Genomic DNA, 19116 nt, shown 5'->3' on the forward strand with positions numbered 1-19116 from the left:
GTTAAGATGGTAAATTTTATGTTACTTATATTTTATCACCATGAAAAAAAACAAAAAGGCCATGACAAAAGCCAGCCCTCCACGCCATGCCTGGCTGTACCACGCCCTCACTGTACAGGGCTCTGCCATCCTCACCCTCATCATCTGTGTCATCCTTGGGTCTGTGGTTTCTCCCAGATCTGAAATCCTAAGATGTCAGATTTTCCAACTTACCATACTTCTGAACTTCAAAGGACTTGTTGTACAGGTGGCCTTGCATTTCGACAAAAATGAACCATTCTCCCAGCACCGGCTGGTCGGACAAGGGGAAGGTCATGTTGGTGATACCTGTGTGAAGAGAGATGCCCCCTCACCTGTGGCAAGTGCATGTGCAGAGAGCCCGCGGGCCCACGTCGGACAGCGGCAAGGTCAGTGCAGAGACACTTTAGGGGCCCTCTGCCCCAAACAGCCCCTCAGGGAAGCCAGAGACCATACCGAGGCTGGAGTGACTGGGCAAAACAAGCCCCCCTGCAGGCTGGGAGTGGGGAAGCAGGGAGACTGCATCTTGGGTTCCTAGGAGAGTCCTGCAGCCAAGATGAGGTGCAGGCCATAAGCTGGACAAGCCAGAGAGAGGGACCCCCCCCAGCTCATCCACTCTGCTCCCCACCCGAGTCATAAGGATTATTGCACGTGCCCTGTGCCTACTAAGCAGCCCTCCACAGGTACCTCAGACTCAGGGAGAGGAGCGTGGACATGGGGAGGGGGTAAGGCCAGTCCAGGGGACTCAGAGGCATGACACTGTGCAAACCACCATGGCGCATGCACCTGCTAGAGACCCCACACTCAGATTCTGGCTCACAGAGGCACGTGGGGTCCAGGAACACCCCCAAGCAGGACTCGGAGTCTGTCGCATTTATGCATTTTCCAGGCTGAGGCTGCACCGCTGTCCTCAGTCTCTCCAAATCCTACCTATCACCTACCTCTCTTCACTTCCCTTAGGGTCAAAGCTAAAAGGGAGATGTCAGTCACACGGTACTTATTGTCATAGAGAAAGAAAAACAATGCCAGTTCCTCAGCCAAAGCAAAGCCTCTGACTCCTAGCTGAAAAAGAGACATCTCATGCTGGGTAGGGAATGATGAGATGGAAGACCTGCAGTGGGAGAAAGGTTGGGGGTGCTGACAAATGAAGCCCCGATGTTCCAGAAAGGCCCCCTGTTACAGGCAGGTGCCCCAGCTGGATCCCGGGCACAGAGAAACTTGGGTGGAGGGTCCCCAGAGAGAGCACATTCTGTCTTCCTGAAGGTTTATCACATCTGCCACTGTAAGGTGCAGCCCCCAAACCACAGAAGGAAGAGAGGAGAGGAGGGGAAGACAGTTACCGCAGCAGACCGGCTCCAAGTGTCTCCACTCCATCATCCTGGAGCCCCGGGGGTCCTGTCGGGGGACACACACGGTCAATTCAGGGCAGCCAGCATGTGCCCAGTTTGCGTGTGGACCTTCTGAGCCCTCTCTAGGGCGCGACAAGCACGGAGGGCAGGCCCCATATTAGCCACTTACATGGGAGCAAACAAGTGCTCGGGAAATAGAAGGGACTTATCTGAGGAAAAAGGGGCAGAAGAGGCCAGGCTGGGCTTGTCTCACCAATTAGGGATCACCATTTAGTAACCTGGGTGCAATCTACAAAGAGACAGACAGACGCATGCTTGGCCTGTCCCACGGTGGACCCCGGGAACCGGAATGGACCAGGTCCCAGCTTTGTGAGGCGCTGAACAGGCAGGGATCAGCCCAGAGGGCAGGCAGTGGGTGTAGACCAGGTCTCGCCGAAAGCGGGCTAACCAGGCCGGAAGTCAGAGCTGAGGAGGGCAGACCACTCACCAGGATGTAGGCTTCCAGCTGCAACAAAGACAGAGACCGTGAGCAAATACCCCTGAAATCCCCCAACCCTCGGTGCATGCTGCGTCTTCATCCATGCACGGCCTGGGTCCCTCAGAAAACACAGTCACTGTTAGGGGTTGAATTGTGCCCCCCCCCAAAAAAAAACCCTCATATGTGACATCCTAACCCCCAGTACCTCAGAATGTGACTGTATTTGGAAATAGTTCTTTATCGAGATAATCAACTTAAAATGAGGTCATTAGAGTAGGTCCTTATCAAATAGGACTGGTGTCCTTATAAGAAAGGGCAATTTGGACATAGACATGCATAGAGGGAAGACGATATGAAGACAGAGGGAGAAGATGGCCAGCGACAAGCCAAGGAAAGCATCCGAGAACAGATTCTTTCCTCAAGGCGCTCAGAAGGAACCAACCCTGCTGACACCTTCATCTTGGACTTCCGGCCTCCAGAACTGGGAGAGAATTAATTTCTGTTGCTTAGCCTACCCCATTTATATAATATTTTGTGACAGCAGCCTTAGCAAACTCACGCAGTTGCCCCTGGCAATGAGGGTGGCGTGGTCAAGCCCTTTCTCGGGGCCTTTGTGCTCCCCGCCACCCTTCATGGTCCTGTCCTCCCTTTTAGACTTCCCTCCACCTCCAACCAGGGATGGCTCCGCCAGGTAGCCCTCCTAGATTGTCATTGGGTTTTTTCTCGGGCGGCAAGTGCCAGGTTCCTCGAAGGCCCAGAACACGCGCTTCCATCTCTGACCCTGCCCCCACCCCAGCACCTGCCTGGAGCCTGGAAGTGAGCCAGCGCCCATGACATCAAACTTGTCACCACCGACTCTGACCAAGACTCAGAACTCTCCCGCGGAGGTCACAGCTTGCACAGCCATGCTTCCTGTCCCCTACATCATGCCCTGCCTGGTCCCCATGCATGGCTGACCCCACACGCGTGGGTCCGTTCCCATTAGCTCAGGGCTGACAGTGTGTCCAGGGGTATCTGGGCTGACAATCAATTTCTTGTGATTTTTATCCTTGGGTCTCACCCAGCACGGGCCCTTGACCAACCTCCAAGGAAAACAGGTAGCTGCACACGTCCAGCGCTCTGCCTTTCTATCGTGTGTGTCAAGCGCTTCCTAACAATAACTGCATATTGGACAGCAGCTGATGTCAAGTGACTGAGCCCCGCCTCCTCCCCAGGGAAGGCTGTGGACCTCCTTGGACATCTGGGTGCACAAATTCAGCACCGTCCACTCAGAAAGCAAAACACACACACACATGCAGGGCCTTCAACACTGCTCTGGCTGTGGACCCCAGAACCCTGCTCCTGGGGTCCAGCTGAGCCTGAGGAAGGATGTGCCAGTGGGAAACAAGGTTCGCGAATACAGGTAACCCTGGCAGCATTTCTGACAACAGTGAAAACATGGAAACAAACAAATCCTCCAGGAAGCAGGGTTAGGTACGAAGCCTTCCTTGGCAGAAGGAACTCAGACACTGAAGTGAATTTTCAAGGCCGCATCCAGAACATGGGCAAGTGCATTAAAATATCCAATGAAAAAGCACAGAAACTTGGGATGATGGAAGTTAAGAAAAAGCTGTGTGTACCCACAGAACTGCTCTTCTAGGCTGGCCACCAGGAACTCTGCAAGATTATTTTCCAGAATATGAGCCCCATGGTGGTGGGGTCCATGTCTGCTCTGCTCATTGATATGCCCCAAGCATTCAGTACTCAGGGACGCATGCAATACCCACCTTACATGTGACCCCATCAGGGCTCCCTACACTGAGGTAACCTGTAGACCATGCTCACATCTTGCTACGTAGTACACGTACCGTTTACTTAAATCTCTTTCTTCAAAATTAATGCCTTTCTGAAAGCTCCTCCTTTACAATAGAATGCCAACTCAGATATGTAGAAAAAATAACAGAGCTGGAAAAATCACCACTTTGCAATCTTCACAGCAAGTTTGGATTCATTTTCGAATTATCTATGGATGCTAGAACTAGCAGGTGAGCGTCGGATGGGTAACAGGATGTCCAGAATCTCAAGTGTCCCTCACAGATTACTTATTGGCCACGAAGAGTAAATACAGACTTTTGGGGGGAGAAACAGGCTGAACTCTACTTGAACCACTGGCTGCACTTACATCACCCGCAATGGGACAAACTAAGTTCAGGTGCTTCCCTACACAACACAGGGGGGAGGACCAGCATGGCTCCTGCAGATCCCGCCCCGAGACACACAACCTGAACCTGGTCACAGAGAACTAGCAGGCCAGCCCCTCAGGGGGAGTTCTGCAAAACAACCGCCTGGACTCCCTTCAAAAATGTCAACATCGTGAAAGACACAGAAAGAACTAATTCATATTTAAGGACACCAGGAGTCATGATGATTAAACACAACACGTGGTCCGGGACTAGATGCTGGACCAGCAAAGAAACATGCTATCAAGGATGTCATTGGAACAATGTGGGTTTTATATTAGATAATACCATTGTATTGATGTCAAAATTCCTAAATGTGATTATTGTACTTTGGTTGAACGAGAGAATGTTCTTGTTCTGAAAGGAGACAGGTGTTCAGGGCTAAAAAGATGTAATATTTGCAAAGTATTCGCAAACGATTTATCATTAAAATAATTTTGTAAGTATATAGGTATATATGTGGGGAGAGAGCGAGAGAGAGAAACTGGTGACTCTAGAGTGTGTTCCCCAGACCAGCAGCAGCAGCAACTGGGAATTTTTTAGAAACACAGATCCTCAGGCCCCTCCCCAAGAAACTCCTGAATCAAGAACTCTGGGGAGGGCCCCGCCATCTCTGTTTGAACAAGTGTCCCCGGGAAATCTGATGCACACTCAAGTTTGAGAACCACTGCTCCAGATCAGAGCTTGGCCAACTACAGCCCTCAAGCCAAATCCGGACCTCTGACTGTTTGTGTCAATAAAGTTTTATTGGCACCCAGCCATGCACATTCATACACATATGTCTGTGGCGGAGTTTACATCACAACAGCAGGTCTGAGTAGTTGCAACAGCCTGGAGACCTGAACAAACCTACTACCCAGCCCTTTATAGAAAGTTTGCCGATCCCTGGGCTATATGAAAGTATTCGGGATCTCTCTGTGCTGTTCTTCCAACTTTTCTGTGTGTCTGAAGTTATTTCCAAATAAAAGGTTGCAAGAAAATCAATGCCCTCTTTCTGTGGATATGTTTATTTCGAAGGAGAAATGATAGGCTTGATGTGTAGTTATATTTTCTTTCTAATACAAGTTAAATAAATGCAGGGCTACTGGGATTTCAAATGATGATCCACAGCTACTTAAATCCTTCGGAAGCTTGCATGAAGGGGCACTGACCACTTTGGGGGCCCCTGGGGAGACCTTATTGAGGAACAGCGCACCCACCTTGGTCCCAGACCTCCTCCTGGGCCTCCCAGGAGACAGGGAGCCCTAGGAAGGAACCGAAAATGGAGGTAGAAATTGGAAAGGGGCCGGGAAGACAGGCCAGTTGCTGATGGTGGCCTTGGTCAGGGTATTTCAAGTGGGTGTGTCCCAGGCACATGGTTTTAGAAGCCAACCTCACCTTCTCGCTGACCGGCCTCAGGTCTGGGGTGACGGTGAAGACACTTATGAGCACTGGAAGAAAGAAGAGAGGCTTGTAGCAGCTCCAGACAGTGACCAGCCCTCCCCCCGGGCCATGCCAGCCACCCACCTCGGTGCTGGGGCCTGTACACTGGCTTGTCAGTCTGGATGAACACAGAGGTTCCCCGGCCATCCACGGTCACTGAGGTCTGGTTGTGGAACAGGGGGCCCTCCTCTGCTTGCCGACCAAGGCCCCACACCTTCAGGAGGGCCTGGCCCCGGAGCCCCGTGGGCACCTGCCGGCAGAACACAGAGCTTTGGAAATGGGGTGTCGCCCTGGAAGGGACCTAGGTGTTGGGAAAGCAACGTAGAGGTCTGGGGTTGGGGTGCTCATCCAGGGGTGACTGTGCCCCCCAGGGGGCACTTGGCAGTTTCTGGAGACATTTTTGGGTATCACAGCTAGTGGAGGACGGGGTGGGGTGGGGAACAAGGGGGGAGTGTTACTGACATCTAGTGGGTGGAGGTCAGGAATGCTGCTCAACAGACTAGAGACTCCCCCAAAGGGGCTTGGATCCTTAGAATAGCTCTAGATGAGCATTTCTCAACTTGGGATAGGGGTGGGAAGGATTCTTCCCCCTCCCCCGGGGACATTTCTGGTTGTCATTATCTGCACATGAGGATGCTACTGTCATCTAGTGGGTTAAGAGCCACTGGCCCCCCTCTCCCAGAATTATGCAGCCCTTCATCGGTCTCCATACAAATCCACAGCACCTACCCTGGGAAGAGCGCCTTCTTGTGTGCGATGGCCAAGGAAAGCGCACAATCTTAACCCCTGTCCGGGGCATCCCTGCTTTCTGCCTCACCAGAAAACAGATGTGCTCAGAGAAAGCCGGCAAGCGTAGCTGCAGGGTATTATCAAGGGTTTCCCAACTGTTGACATCAGGGGCTGGCTCGTTCTTGGTGGGAGGGCTGTCCTGGGCACTGTGGGGGTGTTGCGCAGCACCCTGGTCTCCACTCACGAGATGCCAGTAGCAACACCCCCTCCCCAAGAGTGACATGTCTCTAGACATTGCCAAAGTCACGGGGGGGGGGGGGGGGGCCCTAAACATCCCTCCCTCCCAGGTGGGAAATGCTGCCTTAAAGAAAGGGTTCTAGGTTGTCACTGTGTGAGGGATATAAATGAGAAATGTCTATTACATTGTTTTGTGCACCTGAAACTAATTAAAAAAAAAAAGTTAAAAAAATAAAAAGAAAAGGTTCTACTATTGCCCTCCGTGCCACAGCACTTAGGTACTAATGACACATGCTGCGGGAAAAGGAACCACCTCAGACTTCATTCTGATCACTGGGGGAACACATTATAATTCAGAATGATTCTCGAGTTAGCCCATTCATTCAGGGACTCCTTTGAGCATCTGGTAAAAGTTAAGGACTAGCTAACCCAGTAAACGCCTACAATTTCAGGGCTTACAAACCCCTTGAGCTCCAAGGATTCCAGTTTAAAAACCCACATCAGAGAATTACCTACAGTGTAGTTTGGTCGGTAAAATAATTTTCAAATCATAATATTCAATGCCAACGCAGCTGCGGGAAATCTGGTGTCTAATGTATGGCAGGTGGTGCCGTGTGTGAGCCCTGCTGTTTTCTAAGACAAAACAGGACGGAGCGGGAGGCCTGGCTCTTGACCTGGTAATTAGACTGAGGCAGGGTATCCAGAATGCTAGTGTAACTTTACATACAAAGACGCTTGCAACTTTTGGATGACATTATCCAAATCCTGAAAACAATTTTTCAAAAATCTAACCGTGTACAAGGTGGGAGGTTTGTAAATTAGTTCAGTTGACCCTTGAACAACACGGGCTTGAATTACAGATTTTTTTCAATAAATACAGTTAGGCGTCCATAGCTGTGGGTTTGGCATCTGTGGTTGAAAACAGAATTTTCGACCTGTGGCTGGGAATGCACGGGTGTGGAAGGCCAACTGTATGCATTGTTCTACACCATTTTATGTAAGGGACTTGAGCACCCCTGGATTTTGGTATCTGCAAGGGGGTCTTGAAACCAATCCTCTATGGATACCGAGGGCAGATTGTAGTTAAGTTTTTGGCGAGTCAGAAGTTATATGCAAATTTCTGACTGCACCAGGTGGGAATGGGTGCTGGTATCCCTGCATTGTTCAAAAGTCAACTGTGTATAAACGAGATGCAATGGGAGGCTGTTTGTAACAGAACACAAAGTACAACTGCTGAGAGTTGAAAACATGGAGGTATGTTTATGTAATGTGTTTAGAGAAAACAGCAGGAAACACCATGGTGTGTATCCTTTAATTGCATCTATGAAGGAAAATGTCTTCATGTGGACAAGGGTTCATAGGAAACATGAAAAAGTGAAAAGTATGGGGACTGGGATTATGGGTGACTTTTCTTCTTTTCTAAACTTTTTCTTCATCATTCAGTTTTGTATATTACTGTTAATGACTTTTCTCCAAACACATGCAATGTTTCTTATCCCATTACAATTCAATTTTTTATTTCCAAGGTAGGGTTTATGATTTTAAAAATTCATAGCTTACCTTGAGTTTGATTGTCCCTTTATCTAAAAAATGAAAATAAAACGAGAACGGTTAAATCAGGAGCTGTGTTTTCCTGCCCCTCCGGCCTACAGCTTTATAAACAAGGGCTTTCTAAACCTACAGGGATTTTCTGTGGACACACATACACCTGGGTCATGCTGGTCTGGCTTGGGCTGGGCTGGGATTGGCAGAAGTGAGAGATTTCCTCCAAACTGGCAAGAGCTGAAGGCCCGAGGGGATGGACAAAGCCGAGCTATTCAGGGGAAAGTTGGCCGGCCTGCGTACTTGATTCACTTCACCCCTGGCCCCTGTCCAAGGTAAGCTGTGAGGGGAGGAAAGCAAAAACTCCAGGGAAGAGGAACAGGAGAAGTGTGGAGAGAAAGAAGAGGAGACTGAGGTCCCCAGTGGACCTCGCTCCAGTGGAGCTGACTGGTCTCCCATCACCTCTCTCTTCTACCCAAAAGGAGTCATTTGCTACTCTGACCTCTCCAGGCTTTCTGGCCTCCAGGACTTGATTGGGCATCTACTGTTTCTGCCTCCCAGAATCAATTCTCCCGATTCCTGCTAGCCAAACCCCATTTTCTTGGGGGAACCACCTACCCAGCTCCCAGTTCATGTGATTTGGGGCTCTGTGCAAGTGTACCTAGGTCTTCCCCCTGATCACAGTGATTGGCTCAGGCCTGAGCACATGAGCAAAAGTGGGCCAATCAGAGGGGAACCTAGGGCTCTCCCCAGAGGTCCTGGGAATCCCCTCATTCCCTCTGAGCTTTGAGGAGACACAGGCCCATCCAGAAGTGGGGCCAGGAGATGGCCAGTGATGGCTGTGGATTTTTCTAGTTATGAGAGCCCCTAAACTCTCTGTTGCTGAAGTCACCCTGAGTGGGGTTTTGGGACTAGCCACCGGAGTGGGAATGCCTGCACCGTGTCCACCCACGACCTTCTCCCAATTTCCACTCCAGGCCAGCCTCCCCATGTCCCCCTGGGGACAGGTGCTGCCCCACTGGGGTCTCAGCCTCATCTCTGTGCATCCGGCTCTGCATGAGGAATAAGTTAGCTGCTCTGCCACACTGGGCGCCCCTGCGGTGGGCCCTGCGGTGGGCCCTGCTCTCGACACCTGTGTCCGGAGGTCAGCACTGCTGTTATCTGCAATTTATTAAGGAGAGTGGGTGAGAGGCAGGCTGAGGGCCTGAGCTCCACTTAGTGACAGGCCAGCTGTGCGCCCAGTTCTGGGTCTAAAACCCCAGGAATACTGAGAGCTCAACGGAAGTCTGATATGGTCACAGGACTCCCTCCGGGCCCCAGGCCCACCACCAGCCAAACTGACAGAGAAGCGTGCCTGACTCCGTCCAGATTTGTACCCTTAGAACCTGGGCTGCCGAGGGAACAAAGCACTCTGATTTCCCAGACTAGGCAGGTGGCTGTCCCTCCTGGGCCTTACTCTCTCCATCTATGAAATGGGGAGAACTCAACCTGCCCTCCCTCCCCCTGCAGGGGTTCTGGAGAGGTAGGGTGGGAGGAGGCAAAGCAGTACCCACCCTGCTGGAGCCCTAAAGTCCAGCAAATGGCTCCACTGTGCAAAGGGAGAGGAAGCCCCGACCAAGCACCCCAAGGACCTACCCAGGATGGCTCCCTGGTTCCGTGCCACAGCCTCGCCCTGGGCCACCAGCTGAACCTGGACCGTGACTTCCCTTGGGGAGTTAAAGATGGTCAGGCTGATGACTTCCTCCACTCCCGAGCGGAAGACAGAGGGTGCAGTGATCAAATAGCCCCTATAGGAGAGGAGAACCACAGTGAAGACCAAGAGTTGTCTGACCCACTCCTGGCCTCACTACCACCCTGGCTGGGTCAGGGGGCACCCTGGGCAGACTCCCGCCTATGCCTGACCACACTCTGACAGCATGGTCGTTTTATGCATTATGGTGGGGGTGTGTTCCCCCACCAATCTGTGAGCTTCTGAAGACCATGGACTGGCTTATTCACCTCTGAAGCCCCCCACTTAGGTAAGAATCTGGGCTCTCTGGATCTACCCAGTACCACACCGCCCTTTGGTTTCTGCATTCTGGCCTCTGGCTTTTTCTCTGCCATAGGACCTTTGCACATGTGGCACCCAGCCAGAAATACTCTCTCCTGTTGGCTGAGTAATGGGTGGGACCCTACTTCATCCTCACAGCCACCCTGTGAGAACTGAGAACATCTCCCATTTACAGAGTCCGAAATCAAGCCCTGGAGAAGCCAAGTCACGTGTCTGCATCACTGAGAGACCAGGATGTGACTCAGGTGGCCCAGACCAGTGAAAAGAAGCAAAGAGCTTCCTGCGGCATTAATTTTAAGAACAAAAACCTGAAAACAAACTAAATGGCGTGAAACAGGAAAAGTTCCATAAACAATGGAATCAAAACAGCCCTCTCTGACCGCAAATCCTCAGCTTGACTGTGAAGGCACTTCTGGAGAAAACGGGTCATTATCCTGCTTTCCAGACACAAAAGCTGACCTTGCAGAAGGAGAAGGCACGTGCACCAGACGACACAGACAGGTAGGAGAGGGCACCTGACCTGGGCCAAGGCTTCCCCACCTGAGTTCCTGCCTCCTCATATTCTGCAGTCTTCCACTGAAAACCACAAAGGCTCATCTGTAACCACGGGACCCGCTCACAATGCAACAAGTGCCAAGAGGCCCAACTGTGGATAATTCCAACTGTGCACTACTGTGGGCACAGAAGGAAACAGGCGAAAGGGAAAACACTGGGCCAGGCATTGAGATGAGGAAAGATTTTCATTTCTCAAAATCCTCTCTGAGACAGCCCAACATCCACACACCAAAAAAGATGAATTTAGACCCTTATCACACACCATACACTAAGAGGAACTCAATGTGGGTCAGAGATCTAAATGTAAAACTATAAAAGCACTAGAAGAAAACATAGGAGAAAGGCTTTGTGAGTTTCAGTTAGGCAAAGATTTTGTGAATAAGATACTAAAAGCACAATCCATCAAAGAAATCACTGATAAACTAGACTTCATTAAAACTTCATGAGGGCCGGCCCGGTGGCTCAGGCGGTTGGAGCTCTGTGCATCTAACTCCGAAGGCTGGTGGTTCGATTCCCACATGGGCCAGTGGGCTCTCAACCACAAGGTTGCTGGTTCGACTCCTACAAGGGATGGTGGGCTGCGCCCCCTGCAACTAGAAAACGGCGACTGGACCTGGAGCTGAACTGCGCCCTCCACAACTAAGACTGAAAGGACAACAACTTGACTTGGGGAAAAAAAAAAAAAAAAAAAAAACACTTCATGAAAAGTTTGGCATTTCAAAAGACACAACAGGTTCCTGTTGAGTACCATCCCGCCACAGCACTGACCCTGGGAGCCCACTGTGCTCTGTCCGGCTTGAACAACGATCAGAGTTCACACACCCTGGGTTCCTACATGTACTGTCCGACTGCAGGACTGAGTGGAGCCTGCAGGACTGAGTGGAGCCTGGAAGGACAGGACTGAGTGGAGCCTGCAAGGACCTTGGGGACTTACCATCTACTATATGACTCCAGCACGAACGAGAGTATGCAAAGACTCTATAGTTTCGTAGGTGCAGTGGCCAGATCTAGCAATGACTGGAATAAGTAGTAACCCTGGGGTCCCATGTTCTGTCTGACTCCAGCACCAACAAGCATCTGCAGACTGGTTTCCTGTGTGCAGTGTCTGGCCCCCATCAAGCACAGAGCATGCGTCGATGCTGGGTATGTAACTGTACCTTCTAGAGCATGCAGTGACCCTGGGTTTCATGGATGTACTGACCAGAATGTGTACTGACCCTGGATCCTATGTGTTCTGTCCAACTCCAGCAACCAACAGAGCGTGCAGGGTCACTGAGAATGGACATGTACTCTCTTGAGCACGGGAAGACCCTTGCTTCATATGTGACATGTCTGCCTCCAGCACTGACCAGAGGGTGCAAAGACCCTGAGCTTCCTTGTACAGTGCTGGTCTCAGCCGTACACAGAGCATGCAATGACCCTGAGTACATACCTGTACTGTCCGGAGTACACAGTCACCCTAGGGACATGTGGTTACTCTCTAACTCCAGCACCACCCTGGGCATGCAGTGACCCTGGGCTCCTATGTGTCCTGTCTCGCTGCCACACAGGAATGTGGCCTCCTTTAGGACGGAGGCTTTCTGTCCAGATCCCAGCTAACCCGTAGGGCCTCCCGTGGCACGTCGCATGTGCTGAGTGTGGAAGAACATCTGGGAAATACACAATCCACGTGTTTGTGTCCCTTGGTTAGCCCTTATCCAGACCTGGGTTAGCATGTTCACCCAAAGGCCCCGAGGACCCGACGGAACCAAATGAACGCTCCCTGTGGGTTAGGAGCTGCAGCTGTCGCTATGCTCGCCAGCTGATCACTGTCAACCCCGGCTTCTGGGCTGACATTGGCGTCTCTTCCTTTGGACCTGAGAAAGGTGGTGTTTGGTAAACTGTACACGGTGTTAGTCTTACAACAGTATAAATCCATGCTGCTTTCTGAGGCCAGGGAATCCTCATGGAAAAACCACACAGGGCATGGAAGTGAGTTTCAGGGCTACTACTAAAACGAGTTCCATCAGGCAGATGGACCACAGCTCAGAGGCCGGCTAATCTGGAACCCTGAGTCGGTCAATGTCTCCCAGTGTGGGCGGTTCCATTTCAGATAACAGTAGTTAAGATGCCAGGGTGAATTTAGTCCAACACTCTGTTTACAACTCTGCAACAAAGGGACTCTGAACTTGGCCCTTACAAGGCAGGGTCTCCCATGCAGGGCCTGGTCATGCTTTGTGTTGGGGGGTGACCTGTGTTGTGCATGGCAGGATGTTTAGCAGCATCTCTGGCCCTCACCCAGTGAACGTGACAACCCCAAAATGCCTCTGGACATTGCTGAATGATCCAAGGGAACAAAAGTCATGCCTTGGCTGAGATCGGATATTCCAAAGGGTGCCCCTCTAGGACAAAAGATTGCTGGGTTCCGACTTCGCAAGGCCCAGTGGCGGAGAATCCCATTGCCCAAAGTGCAGTGCGGTGTCTTACTTTTCAAACTGTGATCCCAAAGGAGCAGTGCAGCTGGAGGCGCTGCCGCCCACCCAGTCCCACTGGTGACCTGTTTTCTGGGAACTCCTAAACATGAGCTGCTTAGACAAGCCACCTCATAAAGACTGAGATGGATGAAGTGGCTGAGCTTGGGCAACTGGCGGCAGGCCCCCTGAACCCACAGCCTTGCAAGGCTCACCCAAACTTGGCAGGTCTGGAAAAATTCCCTCTGAAGCCAGCTCATGGGAAATTCTCCTTAGCATCTAGTAAATTCACCTCCTCACTGTGTCAACCCACCAGAAGCTCTGTAAGCAAACTTCAAGAAAAATGTGGAAGCCAAACAAACACTTCCTCCCCCACCACCAAGCCCTCCAAAGGAAGACGGAGCGTAGGTCTCTCCTCCTATTTCTCAGCCAAGACTCTACCTCTTCCTTCATGCCAGGGACAACTTGAAATTGCCACCCCAAAGATAGCCCCGTCACACCAAGGGGCGAGGTGGGGTGGGGGTAGATCGCAGCCTGAACTCTGGGGAGTCCCTGTACCTCCACGGGGCCACTTCTAAAGCCTCAGGTTGCCCCCTTTCCCAGTCCGACGCATGGGGGTCGGGAGATGAGACTCTCGGTACCGCCCAGCGCGGACGCTGTGTGGCGTTGAACAGGTCGTTGCACCTCTCTGAGCCAGTCTTCGAGACCACCACCCCGAGAAAGAGGCCAGCTTCCTCTGTCGCCCGGGGCTACTCACGGGGCCTGGGGCTGTGCAGCGTGCACGCCGTCCCGCGGCGAAAGCAGCAGCAGGAGCCAGAGCGGCGACCAGAGCAGGGCGCCCCACATTTTCCGGCTCTGCGGAGGCGCCGCGCCGGGGGAGAGGGGCGGGCCGGGGTTGGGCCGGGGCCGGGGTCCGAGCGCCTCCGTCCCCGCTGCGCCGCCGGGGGCCCTTTGTTCACAGCCCCCGCGCCGTGCGCCCGGCGCCATGCGCCCCGCTCTGCGCCCGGCCAGGATGGGGCAGCCGGGACCAGCCCTCTCCCCGACCCGCCTCGGCCCCGGACCCGCCCCGCGCGCCCCGCCCCCTCCCCGCCCCTGGACTCATCCCCTCCACCGACAGCCCCCACTCCCTCCCGGGACCCGCCCCCTGCCCGGATGCACCCCCAGACCCGGCCCATCCCCTTCCCCTCATCCACCGACTCTGTCCACCCTCACCCTGGCCCCACATCCTCCCGGGACTCGCACCCTCCCTGGACTACCCTCCTCACACCCGCCCTACCCTTCCACCCACCCACGGCCCCTCTGTGGACCGGCCCCGCCCCTGCCCGGGGCACGCTGAGTCTCGGCGCCCTCCAACACCTACCATACGGCCCGCTGTGTCCTCCCCAACCACCCCAATCCCCCGCCCCCGACCTGGCGACCTGTTGAGTGCAGGCAGCCTGAGGAGCCGAGTCTTTTGGGGAAGCTAAGGCAGGCCAGGGAGCGAATCTTCCAGACCCGCAGCTGTCCCCAGGCCCTTGGATGCCTGTCCTTAACTTCTGCCCTCTCCCCTTCCCCCGCCAGGCCACTACCTCTCTGAACCTCCTTCCCCTCTGGCAAACAGCAAGGGTGGGCTGGCACCCCTTCCTCTCCCGATGGCAGGGTGTCCCCTCCTGCCCCTTCCAGTGTCCCCAGCTCAAAGATTGTCCTGCTGTTGTAGGTCCCTCTGGTGGGGGCACCTCCTTTCTATGTCATGTTTAAGTCCTCTCCCCATCCCTCCAGTATCCCCCCACCAACTGGCCCAAGTCCTCTCTAGTGTTTATTGGGACCAAGTCCAAGTTCCGGGCTGCCCTGAGGCTGCCCTGACGAGCCAGCTTCATCCTCCTTCTTTGGGCACCCTGTGCCGACCCCCTGCCTGCCTTTGCTTAAACTCTGCCTCTCTGCCCTCCTCCTGTGCTGACCGATGGATTCCTGCTCCTCTGGAAGCTTTCCACCAATGCTTCCGGCTGCCAGGCACCGTGGGTTCTCCAAGCAGCCTCCCCCACTAGCCTTGTCCATAGGCTTTAGGTCAAGCCCTGGGCAGGCAGTGGGGACTTCAAGACACACTGGACCTGCTGTAGCAGATGAGGGAGGGGCTATGTAGGAGCTGGAGTGGGTGGGGGGACAGCAGGGTCAGTGGCAGTGCTGATAGCCCAGGAGAAGGTGCCAGCCTCCAAGCCCAGTCCACACTGGCACCCGGCAGGACCATATAGGAAAATCCTCACAGTTCACGCCTGCCCTGCCCAGCCCAGCCCCTCCAGGGACCCCCAATGCCGCAAGGCGTGCCGTGTGCAGGAGCAGCTGTGGGGTATGACCCTCGCTGCCCAGGAGGGCACAGTGATGATGTCTTGGGGAGCGGCCAGTGATACTAATGAAGCTAAACCTGCATGTGACCTCTGACCCCGCTAAAAAGGCCAGGTATGTGGTCAAGGTGATCTAGCCAAGAGCTTTCACAGCTGCATCATTAGGGGCAGCGAACAACCAGAAGCAGCCTGCATGGCCGTCAAAGGGACAAGGGTCAAACAGATGAAGGAAGGACGTGTCACATGTGATCCCCACAAAGCAGGGAAGGGAGGGTGCAGGGGTGGGGAGGGACAGCAGCAGAGAAAGGAAAGCAGGGAGGTGATTTCAACAAGGCCCAAGGGCTTTCACCTCCCAGCTGCCTGGGGAGCACAGCTAGGTGCAGAAGGAGGAGATGGTTGGGGGATGGGGGGTGGTCTTCCTGCACCCTGTGTCCCCTATGCTCTGAGTTGATAGAGGAGCAGAGGTCTCCGCACACAGCCAGCGTGAGCCCATTCCCAGGGCCCGGGATCCAAGGGGGGCTTTAAGGGCGGCTTCTTGGCTGGCTGTGCCTGATCTCAGCGAACACCACGGGCAAGAGGGCTTTCTGGCTTTCCCCAAACCCAGGGAGTCCAGGGAGCCAGCCTCAGCATCTTCTCAAGGACTTCGAGGTGTCCAGAAAACAGTGACAGTTGGCAGGAAAAGCTGCTCGGGAGCAAAGTACAAAGGCTGCTGGGAATCTCTTAGGAGCAGGGAAGCACCTTCCAGGGCCCCTTTACAGATGGAGAAGAATCCGGGCTGGGATCTGCCCAGCACTCTCCCTGCTGCAGGTGGACAGGAGCAAGCACTCACCGTCCCCAACAACGACTGAAATGTCTTGTGTGTGGGTGTGAGTGTGTGTGTGTGAATGTGTATGTGTGTGTGTGTGTGTGTCCATGCACACACCATACATGTGTTCCCAGTCCGACAGGGGCATGGGAGCCAGAGCACGGGATAAGTTTTCTATGGCTGCCGTAACAAATTACCATAAACTGGGTGGCTTAAACCACAGGACTTTAGACAACACACAGAATGGGACAAAATATTTGCAAATCATACATCTGATGATGTATTAATATCCAGAATATATAAAGAGCACCTCTGACTCAACAACAAAAAGCAAGCAACCCAATTCAACAGTCGGCAAAGGCTCTGAACATACATTTCTCCAAAGAAGATACGCAAATGGCCGACAAATGTGTGAGAAGATGCTCACCATCACTAACCAGTAGGGAAATGCAAATCAGAACCACCATGAGACACCACTTCGTATCTCCACGATGGTATCATTTTAAAAACTAGGCAATAACAAGTGTTGGTGAGGCTGTGGAGAAATTGGAACCCATGGGCACTGCTCATGAGGATGTAAAACGGTATAGCCGCTGTGGAAACAATCTCTGTGTTCCTCAAAAAGTGGAACATAGAATCACCATGTGATCCAGCAATCCCACTTTTGGGTATATACCCAAAAGACAGAGCAATTGTAAATAAGCAGTGGGCTACATAGAAATGTTTTCAGCAAAGCAAGCCATAAATTAGGAGTAGGGTTGCCAGAGTTAGCAAATAAAAATAATTATATTTGAATCTCAGGTAAATGACCAAAAAAGGTTTAGTGTCGTATATCCCATGTAATACTGGGGAGGCCACTCACTGACTCGCCCTCTGCTTCCACGGGCTTGTTCCCATCTTTCAAGTCCTGTTCAGGGGCTTCATTGTTGTGAAGCCCACCCTGGGGGGCTCCCGCAGCTGAGAGGCTGTGCCTCCAAATGAGTCCCTGTAATAGGTGGGCTGCACCCACCCACCTCACCTGGGGGCTGTGCACCCACCCATCGCCCCTGGGGGCTGTCTACACCACCCACCTCACCTGGGGGCTGTGCACCTGCGCGATGAGTGCAGGGGCGTGTGTGTCTGTCCTAGGAGGAGGGTGGAAGTGCCATCTGTAGCTCTTCTTACCATCACCAGAGCCCCTGGCATGACTCAGAATCAGACACTTCCAGGTACCTTTGTCTCTTGCTTAGGTTGCCAACTGGGCCCAACCATTCATTCCTGGATGGCTCCTGTGAGATGAGAACAGGGACCAGCCTCTGACAGCACTCAGGCCAGCTCAGAGGTTTGACAGATGAGAAAACTGAAGCCCAGATGATTCAGCCCCAAATGGGCGCCCTCGCCATTTCTGCATTCTGGGCAAACAGGCTGGAAATAAAAGCACCACAGTGAAGGCCCTGGCCCACCTCAGCTCCGCCTGCCGCTTGTGTCCTGGGGAAGATGCCAGCTCAGTGCCAGGAATGTTCCAGACACACCCTGGGCCAGGAAGGACTGAAGAGGCACCAGGCCGCCAGCAGCTCCAAACCACACTCTAAGGCTGGGGAGGAGCCCTCACCCTGTTACCCGTGGTGGACTAACTTTGCCCTGCAGGGGTCTGCAGGGGGCAGGGCCTGAGACGGCCACCTGGCCAACCGTATGTCCAACCCAGGTGTGTTGGATAGGTGTGGACAGCCCCCCAAGAGAGGTGGATGTATGTAGACAGTCCTCAGGTAAGGTGTACAGGTATAGCTTCCAGGTGAGGTGGACAGGTATAGATAGCCTCTGGGTGAGGTGGTCAGATGTAGACAGTCCCCAGGTGAGGTGGGCAGGTATACTCAGAACTCTGGGTAAGGTGCACAGGTATAGGCAACCCACAGGTGAGGTAACTGCTCCCTACCTTCTTCTCTTATCCCATGTCTATGGACACCACCCACCAGGTGAACCAGATGCTCAAAGATGGACCAGGTGGCCCAGCCCTCAGCCGCTCACAATATTTAGGAAAATCAGTTCTAACAGGTGAGTTCTGGAAACTCTGACAGAAGGACTCACATCAGTGGGGACCAGAAGCCAGGATGTAAAGCAGCCCCAGGGTATAGTTGATCGTCCATGTAGGGCACCTCTTCCCATAGTGCAGGTGGGGGCCTCCCAGGTGTGGCACAGGGCCAAGCAGCCGGGGATCAGGAGGTCCTGCCTTCCCCAGGGCTGCTTTGCAGGAGACAATTCATTGCTCTTTCGTGCAAACCTTCCAAGGCTCCCACTGCCTCCTGGCTCCCTAGGCTCCCAGCCCACCAGGGGCACTTGGCCTCCCGCTGCCCTGTGAGCCGGGTGGACTCACTCCTGCCTTCCCCAGCATCTCTGGCCTTGTCTCCTGGGTGTCAGGTCCAGAGGGCAGACCCCAGGCCTTGCCCCCTTCTTTCTCTATCATGGCACTCTTTTTTCACAGCTCTATCAAGATATCATTCACTTCCCATCACGTTCAACCACTGAAAGTGTACGATTCAACAGTTTTTAGTCTATTTATAGAGTTATGCAACCATCATAATAACCTAATCGTAGAACATTTCCGTCACCCCCCAAATGGAGACCCATCCCCGTGAGCAGTCACTCTCCACTCCCCTCACAGCCCCTGGCGACCACCAATCCCCTTTCTGTCTCTATGGAGCTGTCTGTTCTGGACATTTCATATAGATGGCCTCATGCGTCATGTGGGTTTGGGGACTGGCTTCTTTCACTCAGCATGACGTTCTCGAGGTTCATTCTAGCGGCACTCTTCACAGCCTCCCCAACTTGGTGGAGGAAACCAACAGTGGTTCTGCTGAGGACAGGGAAGGGCCCCAAAGTCCCTCATGTGAGAAAGACTAACAACAATGACAACGGCATAAATAACAATAACGTTGGCCTTCACGGAGTGAACACCATGTACCAGGTA

General features: G+C 53.1%; 1 protein-coding gene across 7 annotated transcripts in view; it reads right to left on the bottom strand.

The window, feature by feature from the left end:
• CPAMD8 (C3 and PZP like alpha-2-macroglobulin domain containing 8) overlaps positions 1-14053 on the bottom strand; it is a 65822-nt gene extending 51769 nt beyond the window's left edge. For all 7 annotated transcript variants that reach the window (XR_004425641.1, XR_004425639.1, XR_004425642.1 and 4 more), the window contains exons 1-8: positions 13807-14053; positions 9630-9781; positions 8013-8035; positions 5571-5736; positions 5442-5494; positions 1855-1872; positions 1359-1413; positions 214-327 (exon numbers count right to left, since the gene is read on the bottom strand). Coding sequence is in view for 3 of the 7 variants with exons in the window: in XM_033134928.1 (XP_032990819.1) it covers positions 214-327; positions 1359-1413; positions 1855-1872; positions 5442-5494; positions 5571-5736; positions 8013-8035; positions 9630-9781; positions 13807-14036 (811 nt within the window). In the remaining 4 variants the exon portion in view is untranslated. The remainder of the gene's footprint in view (positions 1-213; positions 328-1358; positions 1414-1854; positions 1873-5441; positions 5495-5570; positions 5737-8012; positions 8036-9629; positions 9782-13806) is intronic.
• Between the last annotated feature and the right edge of the window lie 5063 nt (positions 14054-19116).

Source organism: Rhinolophus ferrumequinum, chromosome 18 (assembly GCF_004115265.2).
Source record: "Rhinolophus ferrumequinum isolate MPI-CBG mRhiFer1 chromosome 18, mRhiFer1_v1.p, whole genome shotgun sequence".
NCBI lineage: Eukaryota > Metazoa > Chordata > Mammalia > Chiroptera > Rhinolophidae > Rhinolophus > Rhinolophus ferrumequinum.